This window comes from Phaethon lepturus, unplaced genomic scaffold, assembly GCF_000687285.1.
Source record: "Phaethon lepturus isolate BGI_N335 unplaced genomic scaffold, ASM68728v1 scaffold47454, whole genome shotgun sequence".
Classification (NCBI taxonomy): Eukaryota; Metazoa; Chordata; class Aves; order Phaethontiformes; family Phaethontidae; genus Phaethon; species Phaethon lepturus.
The window spans coordinates 1-22,342 of NW_010533694.1; the positions used below are offsets into that span (position 1 = coordinate 1).

The 22,342-nt window shown below is 45.4% G+C and overlaps 1 protein-coding gene across 1 annotated transcript; it reads left to right on the forward strand.

Moving 5' to 3' along the window:
- Window positions 1-266: 266 nt before the first annotated feature.
- ATG4B (autophagy related 4B, cysteine peptidase) lies at window positions 267-20,878 on the forward strand (the record flags this gene model as incomplete). The annotated part of the gene is made up of 13 exons (XM_010285254.1): window positions 267-378; window positions 5,766-5,864; window positions 6,395-6,466; window positions 8,590-8,688; window positions 9,565-9,666; window positions 10,446-10,518; window positions 11,608-11,687; window positions 14,884-15,080; window positions 16,109-16,187; window positions 16,941-17,086; window positions 17,739-17,795; window positions 18,088-18,181; window positions 20,080-20,878. Coding segments are annotated over 13 exons (1,284 nt in total), but the record flags the coding sequence as incomplete, so codon positions are not given.
- Between the last annotated feature and the right edge of the window lie 1,464 nt (window positions 20,879-22,342).

Consider the following 22,342-nt stretch of genomic DNA (forward strand, 5'->3'; position numbering starts at 1 on the left):
CCAGCCGGCTCCCCGGCAGGGTGCGGGGGAAGGCGGTGGCTCCGTTACCGCCGGGGTCCACCGCTCCAGGCCGGAGCCAGGAGGAGCCCCCTCAGCAGGGAGGGGAACCTCTCCTGCCCTTCCCTGCCACTTTTTCGCTGTCGTTTCTAAAAGGCACTGAGCTCTCCGGCGCTGTTTGGCGGCGTGGCCTGGACGGGGCTGCCAGCGAAGCCAACCGGAGGGTGAGAGCGATGGTGGGGCCCGTGTCCCTGTGCCCTGCTCCCTAGGCGCTGCGGCTGGCCTCCCCTGCCTCGAGGGGCCAGGCGGCTCCCAAAGACTCCAGCCGCTCGTCGTGGCTGCTCATCACCCGTGCCGAGAGTGCTCGCAAAGCCGTTTGTGGTAGAGACTTTGTTTTCATACAGGGAGAGAAAAAAAAAAAGAAGTGTTTTTGGCACTTGGGTTGGAACTCGCTTCCTTCTAGCCTTCGTGTAGTAACAGCTTTCATCCACCCTCAGCAGAGATGAGTGTTGTTCCATAATAACGAATGTTCTCCTGTGCCGCGTGGGCTCCTCCTCCATGCTGGGTGAGCGTGTGTATGTGGAGGGAATCCGTAGCTCTCGTCCCTCCAGACTGCTGTCTTGACTTGTTTTTGTCCTTGATGCAGGCGCTGCTGTTGTCAGTGTAGTCCGGTTGATAGCATCCCGACTTTTTGCCTGGTGTGTCCTTGCACATCGCTGCATCCAGGCTCTTGTGCATGGGAACAAAAGACATTCCAGCAAGTGAACTTGCACAATCTGAGCTTGGAGATATGTTTGCTTTCCCTTTGTGTAAGCATTACAAGGCTTATCAAGTGAAGGAAAACCTCACAGTGATAGACAGTAGGGCTGTATCTCCTCTATGCAAAGAGGAGGTGAGTCTCTGGGCTCTGGAGCAATGAGCGCTCAATCCCCTTTGCATCCAGCCCTGCTCCTGAGATGGTCAGGGACCTGATGGGCAGACTTTGAACTGTTTGCCCTTGGCCTCCAAGAAAGTGCTGCTGTCCAGTTGACTGACATTCCTCCCTGTCTGTCTCTTAATTCCTAATTGTTGCTTGATAATCAGGATTTGTCATGTTTGAAAGAGCTTAGGGGAGAGAAAAGACTTAATCTTTCTTCTGTAAAGGCCAGAAATAAGTGTTCAGGCTGTTCTTTGGTTATCTGTTTTTTAGGTGTTTTTCATCAATGAGCTTTACTAACACAATGAATTTACCTTCTCTTCTTGACTGTCTTTTGAAACATCCTACATCCAGTAGCTTTCCTCCTCCTCTCTGCTCTGTCTTGGGTGATGTACCTTTATCAGCTGGAGGAGATGATCATCTGCCCCATTTCTGATTCTTTTGTGGCAGTGTTAACTGGAGGCTGAAAGACTCAGGGAAAATGTCTCTAAGCTGTTGCAGTGCCTGAGGAACGTAACTGTGTCAGAGAGAGCGCCCTCTCTAGAGACCAGGGGAAGCCCAAGAAGCAATTTGGGAAGGGAGGTATTGCAAAGCGTGGTTTTTCTTCAGTGTGATGCTTCAAATCTCTGGTTCAATGTTTTGTATAAAAGGTTTTTGACAACACATGTAAGCTGTGCAGGCAAACTGTAACCAAGATGATTGATGCTGGAGAGAACATCAGCTATTTTGCTGTGCAAGCCACAGGGAAAATCACTTGACGTATTTCTCTGTGAGTCATCAAAGTTTTGACTTGTTGTTATTTGTTTCCCAAAGTTGATAGAAAAACAAGTAGCTTTGTTTTTGGTCAAGCAGATAAAGTTAGTAGCTGTCAAGGACTTGATACTCACTGTAAGCACATATCTTGCCTTCAGCACATTTGCAAAAGTGACATCCTCAGTCAGGGTCTGCTCCCTGGCGCCTGGCTGCGCTTCTGTGTTTGTTTATGTGGGAGCTTATTACAAGTTGGGGTAGCATTTTTAGCTCAGCTTTTTCATTGTACAGCTTAAGAATATAAGAAGGGAGGCAAGATTTCACCCTCTACCCTAGTTCTATGTATTGAGGTGGTTTTTCTTGGTTTATGTCAAGATGGTGCTGTATAGCTTTTTCAATAACCTTGCACAGACTCATGTTTAGTACACCGATACTGAAAGTCGCTGATACTGCAGGCACGTGCTGGGTGTGTCAAGGGTTGGTTCCTTGCGCTTCATGCAAGGCAGGCTTTTGTGATGTGGCCTGTTATCTTATAACTGAATGGATCTAACCATGTGCACAGAAGTGGAAGAGAACTTAAACGTTCAGGCTTGGCACTGTTATTTGGTGCGGTTTTAGTTTGAATGCCTTTACCTAAGTTGTTTAATGTAGGTGTTTTCTGTAATGGGACGTACAAAGCTTTGCCTTTTCTGTTGGGGTTTTCTAGGGAGGGTGTGGGATCAGAAGGTGTTCTGGGACACTACAGCAGACTCTGTGGGGCAGAGATCCAGCCAACCTTGCATCATTCACAGCATGCCTGAGGCTTCTAGAAAGCGAGGCCGCCTTTCGGAGGGTGTGCTTTGCAGGGCTGAAACTCTTGGCTTTTTAACTGTAGATTTGTGCACTGAGAGAAGATGAACTATCGCATTTGATGTGCGCTCAGGTTTTCTGCAGAGGTTGCTGCTCTACAGTCCTGGATGCTCAGAGGTTGGTATTTAAAATAGATTGAAGTCTTCTTGAAGGTGAAGTTTTGGAGTGCTGCCTGAGAAATTTGCTGATCTCACCTGATTTTGCAGCTCTGAAAGGAGCATCTTCAAATGTGATTTCTGCTTGGTGAATTTCCAGTTTTATTAATTTTCAGACCCTTTGCCCCTAACTATAGGAAGGAGAGAAAGGCTCCTGTGCAAGCTGTGACACTCTGTACCCCTGCCTGAATTGTTTGGGTCCTACTGGCTCATATTTAGCTTATCTGGGCAATAGCACAATGGATGTAGTTTTGAAAAAGTGCCAGAGTGTATGAAGGTAGATGTTTGTAAAGGAAACACTTACTGGCTTCAAGCCTTGTGGGGAGTTTATTGCTCCCATTATAAAATTGTTGATCCTAACTCAGAGCAATCACTTGAATTTTCCTCCCTGTGAAGGTGAAGCCTTAGCTCCTGCATTTAGTGGTTGTGCCTTCTCAGATGGTGGCAGGTATTTTCTTCCAAAAAAACAACCACGTGCACTAACATCTGACTGTATCTTTCGGATGCGCAGCTGGACCTACAGGACCTTTGCACGGAGCCCAGCTGTCAGGCATTCAGCTGCAGGACTGCAGGTGTGGGACTCTCCTCCCGAATGTGCCATGTCATGGCACTTGCAGTTTGCATGGGCTGCGTTCCCTGAATACACAGCTGGTCCAACGGGCAGCCTGGGAATCCCTCCTGCCTGCTGACACCTTCCTCTCCTAGCTTTGGTTGAAGGGGAAAGACTCCAGCAGATCCTTGCCGTGAAGCTGCCAGTTGCAAACCTTGCGCGTGCTAAGGACCCGCTGCCCTGTGAAATGTGGAGCTGCAGAGGGTGTGACATTTGAGAAGGTGAGGAAGTGTTGCTAGGAAAGAGAAAGAGGGATGGTAGGTAGCTTGGTGGTTTCTGTGTAGCATCCTTGTTTCAGTCATTTTATTTATGTTATTTGTGACTCTTCTGACAGAGAGCTGGATTCATGGCAAGCTTGAGAACTGAAAAAATAAACCACAAAATATTCCTTGGAGCTTTAAAACCTATCTGAGTTTTTATATTAAGATTGTATCTGGTAACACACTGAATTTTAAAAATCCTAATGACTAGCATCCCTTTGAGCTGTCAGAATAAACTTGTAAAGTCTCACCCCAAAGGGAAGCTTCTGAAAATTAAGAGAGAAAGTAGAAAGTGATGCACACTTGAAAACATCTGCAGAAGTCACGTTACTTTCTTCCCTGGAAAGAAATCTTCAACGTTGAGCAAGAAAGGGATGAAAGCAAGCCAAGATATTAAGTAAAGATAGACACAGAAAGCACAGGCTGCTGGGGTTTCTTAATTTCACTGCTAAAGTTTCTTAGAGGAGAAGACTGCATTAGTTTGCTGGCACTTTTCTGTGCAAGCAGAATTGCTTTGCTTAGCTGGCTGTTGAGAAGTTGCATCATGGGATGGGAATGGGAATGTATGGCCCATGCTATCCTAAATGTGCCTGAAACAATCTGTAGACTAATTCACAAAAGGAACGTGCTTTAAATCTTTCGGGCTAGGGTTAGGTCCAGAGCCTAATTCAAAATTTGATTTAGGAGCCTGTCTTCATCTCTGTTGCCAGGGTTCCTGCTAAAGCAGTAGTTGGTCTTGGTGATGGTGTCTTGCTGCTGCTACTTACATTTTTTCTTTGACATTTGGAACGGGAATTTCAGGTCAGAGATCCCAGGGGCAGAAAGCTGATGAGGTACCTACAGGAGGCCAAAATGTCTTGCGTAGCTTGTTTGCCCGAGCACGGTGTGGGATATCCTAGGTGTCTGAAAGGAGGGGGAGCAGAACTTGTGGTGACTTTCTGGAGCTATCATTGATGCAAATCAGCCAAGTTGTTATTTACTGGTGCTCCATATGATGCTTTGGAAAACTAAGCAGGGAATGATTAGGAGTAAAGCTCATCGAAGAACATCTTCTACTTGTGAGAAAGGTGAAGTCTGCTACATAGGCAGCACCAGAGAAAAGCAGCAGGTGACTGTCCTTGGAAGCAGAAAGTGAAGCGTGCACCATGGAGTATGGTGGCTTTCACAGAAAACGGGGCTGAGGAGCTTGTGGTCATTTAGTCTGTTCCCCTGTTTTAAACTTGTCAAGTTACTGCAGATTTTATTGCATTTCCTGTGAGGGAGATTTTCAATAATCACTTTAACAGTTACAGAACAGTCTGGCTTAGTTCTGCTTTAAATTTTATAGGTGGTTTGTCAAAGAACTGACACCTACAAAATTAGGTGGTTCATTTCCAGGGTTCCAAGACCATTTTTGAGTGCCTTATATCCAAATACAGACCTAGCGGAGCACAATTCATCCAACTCTCCTTTTTTTGTTCCCCATTGCCTGTGTCTTTTGCATGAAAGCTTAAGCTGCCCTGATCCAAGGGCAGCCTGTGCTGCTGAGCTGTTCTATGGTGGTCATGTAAGAGGAGGTGGATATCTAGGCACTGATGCTGTGAAGGGAGCCAGTCAAATACAACTAAGGTTTGCCTGACGCCTGTGAACAAGTACATCTCTGCACAGCTCTGCGTTCCTCAGATTTTAGTGTGACATCTGTAAACGCAGCGCTGCTCCTCGAGCTGCAGGCTGTTTTCAGTGCCGGTGAGGTGGAGCAAGGTTTAGTTCCCCTCTTAATGCAATCTGTACTTTTTGTGTTCCACCACCAAAAATTATATTCCCTGTAAGAAGGATTTTAATCACTTTGCTCACTTGGAAAAAGGGCCTTGACATTGTTGCTGATAGCTGTTCTAGCCTGCACAATGGTGCCTGTTTGGGGAAGCAGAGTGCAGATGTCAGATAAAGTCCTAGATGTTTTCTTGACTGTTTTCTGCACTGGGCAGAACCTGGAGCTGACCTAACCTGGAGATCGCTCTGCTTTTCTGCTTGTAGAGCAGCCAGGAGCGAGCCAGGGCTGCATCAGCTCTCCCTGCCTTCCAGAGTTGGTGGTTGCAGGGGATGATGTACTGTTTCATGCTAGCTAGAGCCAGGTGCTCTGGCAGTGTAAGTTGCTAGTCCACAGCAGTTCTGATTCTGCCGTTTCGTATGATTTTTAGAACACACGGAAAAGCTATGAAAGGTATGTAATTTCTTTTTTCTCTTTCTAGCTACTCTTACCTATGACACTCTCAGGTTCGAATATGAAGACTTCCCTGAGACCAAAGAACCCGTTTGGATCCTCGGCCGGAAATACAGTGTTTTTACAGGTATTTTGCATGTACGGTGCAACATGCTCTAATGGTCCAGAGGGCTTTGTTAGTGTTGCACTTTGCTTTCTGAGCAACAAGGTGACTGCAAACATTATAAGCACACTGCAGAGTGTATCTGTTTGCTGGCAGAGCATGCAGACTGTGAGTGCTGTGCTTCTCTCTGTCTGGCCATCTCTGTGGACTGTGGAATATTTTTGTCCAGAAAGTTACTATTTAGTAGTTTTGGGACTTATGTCATGAGGCAAGGGGATAGCTCGGGGCGAAGGCAAGAAAAATGGTTTACTGCTTCATCATTTGCCTATGGCCATGGCATCTTTGGGTTGATTGCAGCTATTTTTGGGGAAAAAGAAAGCTGCTTCTGCACAGCAGCACTGTCCTGTTCCTCAGCCAGATTTCGCCACTCTGGGCACACAGGCTGAGTGAGGAGTAGAATGCTGTTGTCATTAGGGAAGGTGAGTGAGAGATGGATGTAGCTGTGTTTGGTGCTAGCCTTACGTGTGTGCCTTTTGATGCTGAAAAATTTCCAGAGAAAGAAGAGATCCTGTTGGATGTGACCTCTCGACTTTGGTTCACCTACAGAAAGAACTTCCCTGCTATCGGTACGTACTGCGGATGAGTCTAAGTGTATCCTGGAAATGATGATAATCCAGTTATCTCTACCTGATAAAACAGTCTCCACAAGCATAACATTATCTCACTTCCAATTGTAGGGATCTGAAATGCACTTCAGTTAATTGATAGGTTAGACTTTTTGTTTATCTTATAATGAGAATTCCTCATCCCCTTGGGTATGAGGGGTAACAGTGATTTTTGAAAAGGACACAGGAATGAATGTGGGAATCCTACCTGAAATGTCCTTTCTTGGAGCAACATGGGAAGATTTTTGTACTTCATCTTCATTAAGTCCTACATAAGTCTAACATGAAATACTATTTAATGATGGTCTTGGGTTTGAAGTGGATTAAAGACATGAAAGCTAGAGATATGATACAGAAATTACTGCCTTTCTGCATCTGTTCTGGACTATGTGTGTGTGTGTGTGTGGTGTTTCTTTTGTGGGTTTTTTTAAATGCCTGAGGTGGCTGTTACACACAGGAACTGTAATAATATGGGGAACATTTCCCAGTGAACTTGATGGAGGAGGTCTTGGTTCCTTAAGATATTCTGCATGGTCACTTCTGTGGTTTGGTTTTGTGTACTGGGTGGAAGGGTATCAAAAGAGATCTGAGAGCAGGTAAATGGGATTCCAAACCCTATCCGTGTCCCCACTGTTGATGTCATCCCCAGCAGTCGATGAGGAAAATAGTTCAGATTTGGAAAATAGCTCAGATCTTGGTAGCTGATCCTTCTGGCTTGTTTTGTGCTTTCCGTACTGGGAAACCCTTTTCCTAACAAGGTATGAGACATCTTTGATGCAGTTTAATCTCTTTAAATTCACGCTTGTGAGCCATAGTTAAGGTGTTTGAAATTGAAGGGTTAGCATGTGTTTAACTATGGCTCACAGACATGATTGGGGTTTCTATGTGAGTTATTAAAGGGTGAAGAGCATGAAGAAATCCCATTTTCTGAGTCATTTCCCATTTACAATATAGATATGGTTTGCCTGTCATACAGTAAACCTTTTCCTTTTTCAGTCTTTCTTCTCCCAGTCATCCCTTTTATTGTTGGCCACTTCTCTCTGTGCTTGCCCACTTAAATATTGTAAGCCCTTCAGAGGGTAAGGGGAATGTCTTATGCTAATTTTTTAAAGCATTGTCAATTTTGGATGTTGTATATGTTATAAATTGCTTGCAAAATTATAAAAGATAGTGCTGACCATCCAGAAGCTGATGAAATAGTTCTCTTGGGTTGTATTTCTCCTGGTGCTTTTGGTGCAAAGTAGTTGCATGGGATCAAAAGAAAAAAGCAGGATTACAAAGAAACTACTTCTACCAGCAGTGCTAAGGCGCAGCTGACTGCATGCTTGTAAGACAGCTCACTTGCTGTGGTCACACTAAATGTTTTATTTATGAGGCTTGTAATAATAGCCAGAACTTCAGTGGAGGACCAGCAGATTCTTTTTGAAGTTCTGTCAGGGAAATGCTTCCAGCCTTGAGGCCTTTGTCTCAGACTTCCCAGTATGAGCTAATATCCAGCTTATTCTCCAATGTTATGTAGGATGTGTTTGTTTTTTGTTGCTGGGGTGGGTTTTTTTGGCTGATGGGATTTTTTTTTTTTTGCCTGTGGTGTTCACTTTGGAATCTCATCTAGTCATAGCTGCTTATGATGTGGGAATTCCTTGAGACTGATTTGTTCTACATGATGAGTTGCCTTCTCAAGATGAGGATTACAAGAAGTCGCCTGTGACAACCACCTCTGCGTAGAAATGTGTCTCTGAATTGGGCTGGGAGTCTGTGACTAGGCTCATGGGCTGTTGTGCTCCTGGGAAATTCAGCTCTCTCTTCTTGAGTTGTTTGGATTTCCCTTTGAAGTTTTTCTCCCCTTTCAGTTAGAGGGGTTTGTTTGTTTCTTTGTTTGTTTTTAAGGGATACCACTAAGTTACTCACTGATAACTACATTTTGTTTCTTGGCCTTGGGTGTGTGAGCTAAGGTAGTCCTTATTCCCAGCCTGATTTCTTGAGTGAACCTGCTACCCATGCAGACTTACTGTGCTTTCATTTCTTCTCCCTCGTGGCACTGTTTTACTATTCATTACATATTTATATTCTGTCCTTGTTTACAGGAGGAACCGGTCCCACATCTGATACTGGCTGGGGCTGTATGTTGCGGTGTGGTCAGATGATCTTTGCTCAGGCCTTGGTCTGCAGGCATTTGGGAAGAGGTAAACCAGTGCACAGCCCATACTGACTTCCAGGGCCATGTGCTCCCACAAGTGCAATACTTACTTGTAAGGACAGCAGACAACAAGGGCACAGCTGGGAGCTGCTAAGGACTCTATAACTTTTTCTTAAGTCTTTTCAAGTTCAGGGCTGTTGAAAGAACAGCCTACTGGAAATCCTCTGTCAGGTTTTTCCTCCGCTGTCTAGAGCTCTACATAGATAGATATAGTTGTCCAAGCCTTAAAACAAAGGAGAGTCCTGTAACGTGCTAGTTAAATCCACTGAAGCCAAGCACATACTAGATTTTTCTTGAAGGGTTTTTATATAATTGAAGTTTAAAACAACTTAGTAGATTGAGTCTTGTTTAGTTCAATTTTGTCATAAAGCCCTCATTCACTGAGTGTAGTCTCCTCTCCCTGAATACTTCTGTTCTTGTGCTTGACCCATACTTGGTCTGTAAGGAGCAATATCAGAGCGTTTTTCTGACAGTTGTTAATGGCCTTTGAATTTGTGGGGGATGATTTTTTGTAGTGAGGTCACCTGCTTTTTCCCAGAATACGTAGCTCATGCCTGTCAATGAGAAATTGTAATCCTATTTCCTATCTGTGGGATAGAGGTATAATTTGTGTTTTGTGATGTTTGTTTGTTTGTTTGTTTGCTTTTCCATGGGTGATATTCCTTTATCCCAGCTGTGAGAATGCTTACTTTTCTTTTTAAAATTAATCCTTTAGTGATGGGAATGCCTTGGATGCCTAGTAATAAGATAGCAACACGAAAATTGGGTCAGTTGATTGATGCATAGGGAAAAGAATTGTTTTAGCCTCTAGCTGCTAATAAATAATTGTGTTTTGTTTCATATATCCCCTTGTCTGTCTTAGACTGGAGGTGGATAAAAGGGAAGAGGCAGATGGATAATTACTTCAATGTTCTTAATGCCTTCATTGACAAAAAAGACAGCTACTACTCCATTCACCAGATAGGTAAGAGTGTGGGCACTGAAGAGCGTGGAGATATTCAGTCTGGGTTTCCCACGAGTGTAGAACATCACTCCATGTTTGTTTTACTAGCTTAGCAAAAAACCCCAAAACATCGAGTGGGTCAGGTAGTACCTGACACTATGCTGCTTGTTTTCTGATGTGATGTAAAACTGACACTCTTTATTATGGAGTATGGTGGATTTTTTCTTCTTGACTCCTTTAAGGCCATCAGGTTTGCCTAATGCTTCAGGTTATATTCAGCATCACTTTCCATATCCTAGTGAGCTAAGGTAAGAGGAACACATGTGGTTGCTGTTGTAATATGCAAAGACTTCTGAGTGAAGAAATTCTCAGAAGTAGCAAATGGACTAAGGAAGGATGTCACTTTGATATAAACTTCCCTGGCAAATAAAAGAGAAGCAGCCTGTTTCAGTTTTTCCTATAGGGTGTTAAGGCACCTATAGTTTCAGCAAACAGAACTTCAGATTACAGGGGTGTCTGGTGATCAAACACTCTTAAGTAAACTTCCCTCTGAGGTAATGTTGCCTTTTTAACTTCTGTGTTACTGCATTTTGGTGAATGGATTTGCTTTACAGTCCATCAGGATATGCTTTTCTCTCCCATGTACACTAAGAATACCCCATGAAAAGGTAGATTCTGCTGACTCAAAAATGTTTCCAAGTGAGATTTCTTCTCTCTTAAATACAAACTCTGATTAGGAAGGGACACAGTGTAAGTGAAATTATTTGCTAAATTCTCTTGGTTTTTTCCTTGTGATACAGCCCAGATGGGAGTTGGAGAGGGAAAATCCATAGGTCAGTGGTATGGACCAAACACAGTCGCACAAGTGCTCAAGTAAGTGCTGTGTTTTCCCTTTAAATCTTTTGAACCATGCCATGGGGTCATTTGGCCTGTAGTACCTCCTAACTTGTAGGACCTCCTAGCTTAAAGGTTTCTGCCCATTGACTGATGTGCAGCTGTATGTTTTAATGCTATTAGCAGGCAACCTGCTTGACCTTATCAACCTGCTTGGGCAGGAGCTTGAAAGGAGCCCTTCTGTCATTCAGATGCTGGCAGCATGTGAGAGAAAACAGCTTTTATGTTGAGGACAACCCCCCCAATTCCCTCTCCACATCCCACAAGTAATGTGCTTGCCAGTAGAACTGAGTGCAATACTCTGCAGCAGACAAGAAGCAAGTGTCAGCGTAGAAGATCACTGCCATCGTTTGGATCTCTGCTAGCCTCTGAGTTGCCTCTGCTGAGATGACAACGGTGTCATTGTTATCAAAAAGCTGCCAGTAAGCCATCAAGTCACTAATGCATTAGCAGAAGAAAACATTAATAGTTGCTGCCTGGGTTCCATGGTGACAGGCAGAAAATCAGAGCAGTGCTGGAGCATGGACTGCCTTTAGCAACTGGGACACACTGTATTTTGAGAAACATTGTCCCTCCTGTCGCCATTCTTCCCTCATTTTAATTAGATGAGCAGGTAGCTCCTTGGAAAAGGCTAGGATTACCTAAAAGCAGCTTTCCCTAGTCAGACCATATGCCAAGTTAGCCCAGGATCTGGCATAGGTGATCAGGAGATAAGTACGGAAAGTAAAAGTGATTCTTTTTTTAATTTATTATTATTTCTTTTTTATGCTGTCTTGCTTTCTGATAACCAGCAGTTATGGGATTCAAGTTAGAGATTGTATCAGGGCTCTTGTACTTAGCTGCTGAGGGACAAAGTCCCAGATATGGTCCCATTTGCAATCTTGTTTATTCTTCTGTCCGTAATCACTAGTGGCAAGGAAGTCTACAACACAAAAGCATACTTTACAGCATAATAGATGGAAGCCAATCTCTCCTAATCCAGTTTCTCCTCTCTGATACACCAGCATCTTTGACTTGTAGTTGTAAGTAATCTTTGCTTACCTTTTTTTTCTTTTAATTTTCTTATAGAAAACTTGCAACTTTTGATACGTGGAGTTCACTGGCAGTACATATAGCCATGGACAACACGGTAGTGATGGAAGAAATCCGTAAGTATCACACGGAGGTAGAATGTGGTATATCCTCTGCAGCAAAAAGTCAGAAAAAAAACTGGAGAGCATATAGTAGTACAACACAACAAGCGTGAAGTAAATGTTCTGTCTTTAAAGCTGTGGCTCAGCATGCTAAAACCACATGAGAATTGCTGTTCTATGGCAAGGAAGCCCCTTGTTTGACTTTTACGTCATCTAATAAAGCCTCTGACTTGGCACTGTGGCCTTCTCGATCTGGAGAGAAAGTCTGCTGACCTTCAGACAATAGGTGGGAGCTGCTTGGAAGGTAGTGTCAAATTTGTTTATGGCCACAGATAGCAAGCAGTAAATGTCCATTTCCTCCCATATAATGGGGTAGGAATGTCTCTGCTATTGGGCAAAGTAAGAAAACTAGAACAGATTGCTGAAGAGGAAAATGAACAAAATTGGTGGGGTGAGGAGAAGGCGGGGATCCATCTCTGGAGTGGATCTCTCCTCATCTTTTAAGGAGTGCTCACTGGTTGATTTTTTTTTTTTTTTTTTAATGCATCCTGACAATAGGATTGCTCTGCAGGCTGAGCAGCTGTGCACTGTGTTCTTCCCTAGCATGCTTGCTCAGGTTGCAGTGCCACAGTAGCGAAAGCTGAACGCCTGCATTGCTGGTTGCTGCAGTCCTGCATGGTCCTGGCCATACAAGCCTTCCCCTCGCTTGCTTTAGACTAACTTGTGAGGCAGTGTGCTTACACAGCACAAAACCATGCAATGTTTTCTGCCAGGTTACCAAAACGGCACGTAGAACAGTCCAGTGAGCACTGGAGCTGGTGCAAGGTTACAGGTGAGATCATGGCTGGTGTCGGCTGCCACGGAGCCAAAATCAATTAATAGGCAATTTGCCCCTAGAGTGCAGGACAGTCACTTTACAAAGTCACATCTCTAATCAGGTAGTCTCGATTGAGAGGGCAAGAAATGTAGGATCTGATTGAGTAGTGCCTGTCTAACCTTAGGTACATGTAGTCCTGTGAAGGTATGTGCTGATGCCCTTGGCTTAAGCAGGGGCCAGCGTGAAAGCAGAAATTGGATTTATCTTTCACATTTAGCCTGAAAACATTGCTTCTAGAACTGAAGCATGCTGGCTGCGAGGCTTGAGTGTGCTGCAGGCTCTTGTCTGTGTGGCACTGGCTGTTCAGCACTGACACCACTTCAAGTAACACGTCCATACAGCTTGTAATGTGCAGGGGGTGTTTACTTTCTTCAAATGTGAATCATAACGTACCCATTTGGAGCCTGAAAGTTGCTGTATGAGTGGGTCTGATGTGTTATATATCTGTAGGTGTGTGTTATCTACCTTGTGCCCCAAACATCTGTCGATAGTGAAGCGTTCAGAAGTTAATGCTGTTTCATACATCTGTTAAATTCGGTCACTAATACTGTGAGCATAAGGCTCATAGGAAATGCCTTTTGCTACATCAGTGAAGAAACATCCATCTTTATCCCTTCTGAGTCATTCTGTTGTATCAGAAAGGGGCTCTTAGTTGTGCATTGGAGCATCCTGTGCATCAGAAAGTGGTGAGAAACCAAGTAAAGTCAGTACCTGACAGCAGCAGTGGCAGCAGGAGAGATGTTGTGTCGAATCTGTTGGAATACCTTTGCAGTAAATGGGTTGGATCCAACTGGGAAGCTTTAGGCAGGTTCTGCTGTGCTGTGGCACCGTAGCGCTGCAAAGCCTGCCAAAGAAGCAGGGTGAATTTAGTCTGTGCCGAGCTCCCTACTGCTTAAACTTGGGTTGAATATGTTCATATCACAGCGCAGGATTGCCAGTTGCTTTGCCTGACGAGGAAACCTGCAGTGACACCCCATTCAGCAACAGCCCTGGCTTGGCAGGCGATTTCAGATCATCAGAACAGGCAGGCTACGGCAACAAAAAAGCCCATGATCTTTACTGTTTTAACAGGATAAATAGCTATGAATAATGACTTTCAATTTTCTCAGGACCTCTGGTAACTAATATGTCTGTGCATGGGAAATGCATACATACACCTTCTCCCTTCCTGAGGGACAGTATTGGGAGTATCTGCAAACTCTTCAGTGCAGGTTGTCTCTCATACTGAGGCTTTAGATCAAAGTGCTGTTTCTTCTAACCTTGGGTGTAACAGTCTCCTTGTTCAGCTGGGTTCGAAGCTCTTTGTAGTGAGCAAGCACCCTGCTGAAATGGCTGGGGATGAAGGTGTTTGTTTACATTGTGTCCTACCTGCTAGAGTGTCCTGGCATGCAGCTTAGGCCAGGAATAAATGAAATGAGCCTCTGGCATTTTGTCTAATTGCCTTGGCTTCGTGATTAAAGTGCTGTGGGTTTCTTTGGGGTTTGGGTTTTTTCTTCACACACCCAGCAAGCAATGAAATTGGCCAGTGAGACAGGTAGGCTTGGAGATGTTTCTCTACCAGGATTTACATAATCTAGTTGTATTACAACTTGGCTGTGTGTTGCTGTCAAGCCTGTAGAATGAGGATGCATAGAACTTAGGCGTATGCCCCAAGGAGTTTTACTGCCCCATATCTTACAGGCAAAGCTCATGCTGAAGTTGCAGTTTAATGATCATTCTGCTCTAGGTCTCTAAAGCAGCTTCAAACGAATGAGGTCCGATAAAATTTGTGAAGGCTTTAGTGAACTGTTGGAAAACTACAAGTATTCTAGACAGACCCCGTGTTTGTATCTTGTTACAGCGCTAATTACAGGGGAATATTTCCTGTGTTGAGCCATAATGCTTTCTTCATTCAGTTCAACTGTCTTCATATCCTCCATGAACTCCTCTGGAGTCAAACAGATTTTTCTCTTTCTGCCTACACGCTCTGTGAATTCAGGACTCTTGCCTGGCCTCCTAGTCAATTCGTTCAACCTTGTTCACAGGTTGTTGCTTAGCTGCTCACCTGCTGGAAAAATTTGCATTTTAACAGCCCACCAGATGGTGGCTGTGACTACAGCATGCTTTGGCATAATCTCGATGTAAGCTTAGATGAAATGCTGAGCCCTACCAGGAGCCCTCCAGGGAGTACATACATGGCATGATCCCAGCCCTGGACCTCTTAAGCTTTTCTTTTTATTAAGTGCTATAGGTTTTAGTAAACAGCAGTTGTTGATCAGAGCTCAAATAGAATTACTCAAGGTCTAGGAATGGAGGTTATTTCTGATGCTTTCTGCTCATGTTCCCTTTCTGTAGGGCGGTTGTGCCAGTCCAACTTCCCATGTGCTGGAGCTGCAGCATGCCCTGCTGTGGAGTCAGACGTACTCTATAACGGGTACCCAGAGGAAGCGGGGGTTAGAGATAGGCTCTCATTGTGGAAACCATTGGTGCTGCTGATACCTCTCCGCCTTGGGCTCACAGAGATCAATGAAGCCTATATTGAAACACTAAAGGTAGGGGACCTGGAGCTGAATTCTTGGTGTTCTGATGCTTAAGGAGTCTGTTGTGAACTAAGTAGTTTCTAGAATTTGGGTTTGGGGCAAAAGATACGCAGAAATAATTTTCCTATTTTCAAAAGAAAAATGTGGTTAGAGACAATCCTTGTCAGAGGTCAGGATATGGGTTCTTGCAGGCTTTAGCCAGGAAAATGTGTGGGGCTTTTGGGGGGTTGTGGTTTTTGGTGTTTAGGTTTTTGGGGGTTTTTTTGAGGATCTTGCTTCACAACTTCATCTCAGTCCCTGTTTGTGTTGAGATGGTACCAACCTGCTGAAGCATTTGTTCAGCACAACCGTACTGTGCTTGGTGGCAAGCTGAGCATTAGTGAATGCAGTGTTGCAAACTCCCCGTGGCTCTGATGCTGGAGCTTCTACTGCAGACTGAGGCTAGAATTTGGCTGACAGTTGCACTGTGGAGTATCAGGAGGCTGCAGAACTTAGGGTGTGTAGAGTACATGCACAAGACAGACAATACACTGTCTTGCTGTACTAATGCTAGCAAGCTCTGAGTGAGCTGCATGGGTAAGAGCTCCAAGTTCACACAAAGTTACTTGCCCGTAACTCAGTAGATGTTGCCTGGATAGTGCAGCTGGATAAGAAACTTAAACTATTTCCTGAATGATCGTTTCCTCCTGAGAGCACTGTTGCAACTTGATAACAATTCCAGGGTCTCTTGCCGCTGACTGCAGCAGAGCCAGTTCGTGCCCAGACTGGTCCTGGAGTAGTGCTGCTTCTTCCATTTGGTCCACCTGTGTGTTCCTATCAGCACTTAGAGGTGTTTTTGAGCTGCTTCTGTGTTCCTTGGAGGCCCTGTGTTGCAGCCTTCAGCCTTCCTGGCCAAGCTTCTCTCCAGAAATGGCTGTTTCTGCTGATTTATTTTCCATGTCCCCGTCTTTCTTTCCCACTGCATTTTTGGATGTTTGCCTTTGTTGCCACCTGCTGTCTCACTGTCTGTCAGCTATGTGTTTTCTGTATTGCTTTTCCAGCACTGCTTCATGATGCCCCAGTCCCTGGGAGTGATCGGAGGGAAACCAAACAGTGCTCACTACTTCATTGGCTATGTAGGTGAGTGCCCAGAATACTGCAAAGACTTTCCAAGCATCTCCCCCCAGCTAAAAAATGCTTGTGGAGCCAGTACAGCTCTTCTGCTTGGTCTGTGGTGCATGCTGCAGGGTTGTTGTTTCCTGATGGAAGTGTGGAAGGCTGCTGTGGCTGAACCTCTTTGCAAGGACCTGAGTGATGTAGCTTTGAACAGTGGACGTAGTACAGGTCGTAAACTTCCACTGCATATTGCTAAATCCTGTCTGTAAAGAGGTGTGTGTAGAGACTTCTTCCTGTGTTTAGAGCTGACCTCCCTTTAGGGGCTTGGCTGGATTTAACTGTTCTTTAGTTGTCCCCTTCATGAAACCCTACAAACTGTTGTCCTTTTACTCTCTTCCTTCCCTCTGATTTTTCTCTCTCTGCCCGAGACCTCAATCTGATTGTGCTTTGGATTTCTGGGGCCAACTTACACAGAACCCTGGAAGGCATGTGCAGGAACGATATCCAAATAGTGCCTGTGGCTTGAGCCCAGGGTGTTGCTGTGGGGTGGGCACCGTGGTTCTGCTGGAAGCTGACTCTTTGCCTGGATGAGAAGCATTTGGGAAAGCAGCTGAAAGCAGCTTGCCCCTATAGAACGTGGGTTCCTATGTGGGGTTTCGAGAGCTGGCTTTGTCTGTCATCACTCTTCTTCCTCTTTGTATCTCACCATTTGCTTCTCAGAAGACCCAGCTTCTGGCATGGTTCTTACTCTCCATGTCTCCTTGCCTGTCTGTCCAGGTGAGGAACTCATTTACCTGGATCCCCACACTACGCAGTCTGCAGTGGAGCCCAATGACAGCGGCTGTCTCCCCGATGAAAGCTTCCACTGCCAGCACCCTCCCTGCAGAATGAGCATTGCTGAGCTCGACCCCTCCATTGCGGTGGTGCGTTCCTGGTGCTTGTTTCCGATCACCCGGAGGGGCAATGTTGTGGTCCCTCTGTTTCACAGCTGTGCCTTTCCCCAGGGAACTGGCGAAGGCAGTGGTGGTGGGTTGGGTACCTACAGACATGCTGTGCTCTGGGCGAGTGCTGCTGTGGGTTTCAGTAACGCTGGTAAAGAAGCTCCTCATGCAGCAATTGGTTTGGTACACAAAGTCCCCCTTGCATGGCACTTAAATGCCATTCCTCATGGGACAGTATCCTTCTCTCAGGTTTAGTTTGGGCTTTGATTCCTGCTTTTTGATGGGCAGATCTGAATCCATTCCTGAATTCATATTATGATTCAGCGTGGCTTGTTTTCTGTTGAACCTGAGATACCTGCCCTTTGTTTCCATGTAGGTTCTTTCTGCCCAGTTTTCCTTTTGCAGTGGAGCAGACCGTTACATTGATGCTTCCAGCACCTGGATAGTCTGGTCACAGCAAGCGTATGGGAAATGTTCAGTTTAATGGGGCAGCATAAGCCACAGGTTAAAAGCAAGGCAGCTAGGTGTTGTAACTGCTCGCCACCCTGGTCATGTTGCTTGGCGTTAATACAAGGCTTTAAGACTGAAATGATCAATCTACAATACGTAAAGATAAATTCTTGTTTTTATGCAGGGTTTTTTCTGCAACACAGAGGAGGACTTCAACGACTGGTGCCAACAAATGAAAAAGGTTTGTGTTTCTCTCACTGGGAAAGGAATATAGGGTATTGTCTTGTTTCCAAACTGCTGCACAGAGAGCATGTTCTCTGCAGCATGATCCCATTTTAAAGCATAGGAAAATAGTTTATTAAACTACCAAAAAGAGTGTAGCTTTGAAATTCTGCTGCTGATGTGAGTCAAAGATTTGAGAAACGATTTTTCAGCTGCAATGAAGTCCCAACAGATCGTTATTACCACTTAAAGACCCAGAGTACCGTGAGTACAGAGTTGTTGGTTCTCATGGCGCTGCTCTTGCTCCACAGCTGTCCCTCGTAAGAGGAGTGCTCCCGATGTTCGAACTGGTCGAACGCCAGCCGTCGCATTTCTCCAACCCCGATGTCCTGAATCTCACACCAGGTGAGGCCACGCAGGGAGGTAGAGCTCAGAGTGACCTGGTTGCTGTGGTTTTCTGGAAATTGTGTGGAATTGCATGGTGACTTCTGATATATTCCTGTTCTGCCTGGAATTTGATCTGGAGCTCTTAGGTCAATTGATCTAGTTCTTTGGCTTTCAGCTAGTGCTTTGTAGGTCCCACAATGTCTCAGGACTATCTTTAGAATGAGTCTGTGAATGGTGATTGTGACTGAGGGGAAAAAAAAAAAACCAAATCACAGCTATCACAGCAATGTGAATCTATGATTTGTAAAGGGATGCTTGGAGGAATCAAAAGGGTCCATTGAAAAGGCTGAAAACTGAGTTTCTAGCTAATGAAAATGGTCAAAGACAGGGCTGGTCAAACTTAGTTCCAGCATAAGGCACTCCTTCCCTGTGCATGTGCCACTACCAACGCAAAAAGGAACAAGTGCTGGGCAGTATCGTGGCTGTCAGGCTCTGCTTATCATGTTAACAGTGTGCACAAACATTGCAGGAGATAAAGAGCCATTGACAGCCTCTGCCAAGAGGAGTGAGTATGCGTGGACAAACTTACCCTGTCACCAGGCATTGGACTGTGTCCTGTCACTTGCATCCTGCACCCTGTGCTTCCTCGCTCGCTCTCTCCCTTAGCATGAACTTTCAAAGCCTTCCTTATCTCACTGTCCTCTTCTGTAAGAACGCTTGATTCCCTTAAACTGTCAATTGATCCTTGCCTGTATTAAATTGTCCCTTATTGCTGCCTTTCTTACTTTTAAAAATGTTTTTGTAATGGGCTACCTGTCCTTTTCCCTCTTCCCTAGCTTGTACAGCCTCTCTCATCTGCTGTGGCTATTTTGTTTCTCTTACAGTCCTACTGCTCACTAAAAGGAGTAATTGTACTTTCATGACTGCGCAGCCTCTTGTCCTTATTTTCCCCAGCCTGCTGGGTTCTCTGCTGTGTTACTTAAGTGAAGGGGGCTGCTCCTTTGAGGAACACCTCTGGAAGTTGTGCTGCCAGCACTCATGGGCACTGTAGTTTGATCAAAAAACAGTGACACTAGGCATTTGCACACTACTGTGGGATTGAAGCTTGTCACAAAATGGTCAAGAGGGGTCTGCAGCTTTGCACCTCTGTCCCCAGCCGGGGGGGGGATTTAGCTTTTGGCTGGCTGTTCTGCCAAGTCCAGTGAGTTCTTGAAGCCTGAGTTAACATCGGTTACTTTACTTCCCTGGTTTGCCCATATGTTCTCACCTGAATTTCCCCTATGGTGAAGCTGCTTCCCCTTTATTTATCTGCTCCCTCTTCACCATAGAGTTGGAAGCATGGACAGGAGGGATCAAGTACATTACCTTTCCTCACAAAATGAGCTGTACTAATTGCTTCTGGGAGAGTGCATGTTGTGCAGTTACATTCCCCAGTAGCCGGATCAAAGGCAACTATAGCAGAAAACAAGCCTCTAATACATGGGGGGTGGGGTGGGGTGGGAAATGTTCCCATATCACTTAACTGGGCCAGAAATCTTCAGGGTTATTAGTCCAGACCTGGGCAAGGTCTCCTGTTTTGAGCCTCTTGAGGCAGAATGGTCTCCTGCTAATACAGAGCTGCACAGGAAGGTTGTACAAAACAGTCACAGCACAGAGTTGCACCGCACTAGGGCTGTGTTTGGGATCTGTGAAACGTCTCGCACCTTCTGCGCACCATATAATTCTCTCCAGTGCATATTCCATGCTACTGACTTATTCTCATCCCTCCTCAGAGCCTTCATTCAGGTATGTCGCTGAGTTTCTTGGAATTTGCGGGCACTTGACACTCTAATTCTGCTGTCCTCCAGCTGCTGGTCTCACTGATGCTGAGCAGTCAGTGCGTCCCACGCAGGCAGTGCTTTCTTTTTCTGTTGCAGACTCCTCTGATGCTGACAGATTGGAAAGGTTCTTTGACTCAGAAGATGAAGACTTTGAAATCCTATCCCTTTGAAAACAAATAGAAAACTGACTCTGCGAATTTGTGTTATGTGTAGGGAGAAGGGGGGGGAGGGAAGCTCCTTCGAGAGCCTGGGGCTACCGGTTTTCATAGGCGCTTGCTGCCATCCCTGCCTCTTGTCCATCCTGGCATTCTGTGCAGCCTCTGAGCGGAGAGCGCATTGTCTGCGTTGGGATGAAGAACCAAATGGGTGTTGCAGCCTTACTGGCTGGAGTCGGAATTTCTCAGCAGAAAACAGTTGCTGGAAGTGGATGCAGTGGTGCTTAGGAGTTCAAAGCCAATCTGTTACATCAGCAGGTCAGTTGGCCTTCTGGGAGAGGCATAGAAATCGTTAGTGTGCTAAATCCTTACATGGGGACTCCCCTCTGAAGCTTAAATAGAGCCACCCGTCATTTAGCAGGTGAAATGTACAGTTAATTCCTTTAGCAGCTTCTCTTTTTCACTGGCCAACTTGGACTGCAGCTCACAACGCAAATGCACAGCAGACACATCCCAGCAAGACAGCTGTGAAGCCCCTGGAGTGCTGGTGGCCGGGCTTCCTGTAGTACAACTCCTGTTCATGCTTTGCCGTACACAGCACTTCCTTGCAGGTGTAGTACCTCTCTCCTGCTCACATCCTGTGAAAGGAAGTTGAGGGAACCTACAAGTGACTGGTAATTCAATAAGTGAAAGGCTGTCTGGGAAAGTGTGGAGCAGACCCATGCTGCTGGGGAGGAACAGCTCAATCTCAGTTTAAGTAACAGCAGAAAGAATGGAAGGAGAATAGAAAATGTGCGTGTTCTTGCTTGGTGAGTTGATAAAGCATTTTGCTTCTACAGTGGATTAATCTCTACAGCAAGTGTTTTCAGAAAAGCTACTTCGAGCAGAGAACTGGATTCCATAGGCCTGGGGAAAAAAAAGAAAAAGGTTTACAGCTGCGAGAGGCAAAACAGGACAACTGAGATCTGCCAGTGCCTGCCTGCTTGTGCCTGTGCCCCAGCGTGCTGGCACAGCGTCCAGGAAATTAATCCTGTCGGTACCAAAAATGTGAGCTATAAAATTCCTCAAGGTGTCCTCCATCGGTTGTTCAGCAGTTCCTCCAACCGCTCCTGTTAGACATTCCCTTTCCAAATCAGAAGAGGTCGAGTAGGCTTCCTTGCTGTGTCGGTACCTTTCCTCTTGCCTTCTGCCAGCTCCCCCTCCCTGCAGAGTATGCACAAAGGTACTTGTAGGAGCTAACCCAGAGAAACCCAGTTCAAGTAATCATCCCAAAGAGGGAAGTAAAGACAGAATGCCTTGAGAAGGTCCAATCAGACTGGAAATCTTAGCTGCTTTGAGATGATAGCTCTGTCTGGGGCCCTTCTCCGCACAGAATTCAGAGAAAGGTTAACTGTGAAGGAGAGCTGTCTTAATGCAAGCTGCAACAGAAGTTCCTGAAGTAGTTTCCTTAATGCATGCTGCAAACCTGTTTACAAGGCTTTATTTTGTACACTTAGGATTGGGACCTGGCAGTTTGATGCTTCTGTGCCCAAGGGTGGCGACAGCTGGCTAGAAATGACCCATTTCCCCCGTGACTGACCTACTGATGCTCTAACTGTCCCTATGCCATCCAAAAGCAGAGTTTTGAACTGGGAAACACAATGCTTCTGTCACTAAATTATTATTTGCTGCTTTCTGCCTGCTTCTCCTCTTCTCTCTTGTAGTTAGGGGAAGAGGCAGCAGAGGAAGTGGGGCTGTGCTCCATTCATCTGCTTTCAATTTGTATCTGAATAAACAAATCTAAAGTCTTTGTCTGTCCTAATGTTCTTGCACATCAACTGAAGGTGGTGGTGGGTGGTATCGAGTAACCCTGCAGTGCAGCTGGGCGTGCTGTCAGAAGGACTGCAGTTTTTACCCTGTTAGGGCAGTGAAGGCAGAAGTTGAACTATGTGCAACGGTGACTTTCTCTTCCTTTTGGTGTATCCAACAGAATAGAGGCTGGCTGCTTGGGACTGCCGAGTTCATGTTCTTGCCCCAGAGGGTGAGCACCTGCAGACATGCTGGCAGAAAAGGAAAAAACACTTCCATAGCAGTTCTGCCACTTGAATTTTAAACAGCACAGGATGTCTCTGCTTCTAAAACAGCATAAGCCCTTCTGGGACAGGACATGCTTTTTTTGTGAGTCTCTGCCACGTGTGCTTTTGAGGTAGAAGGGAAAGCGCTAA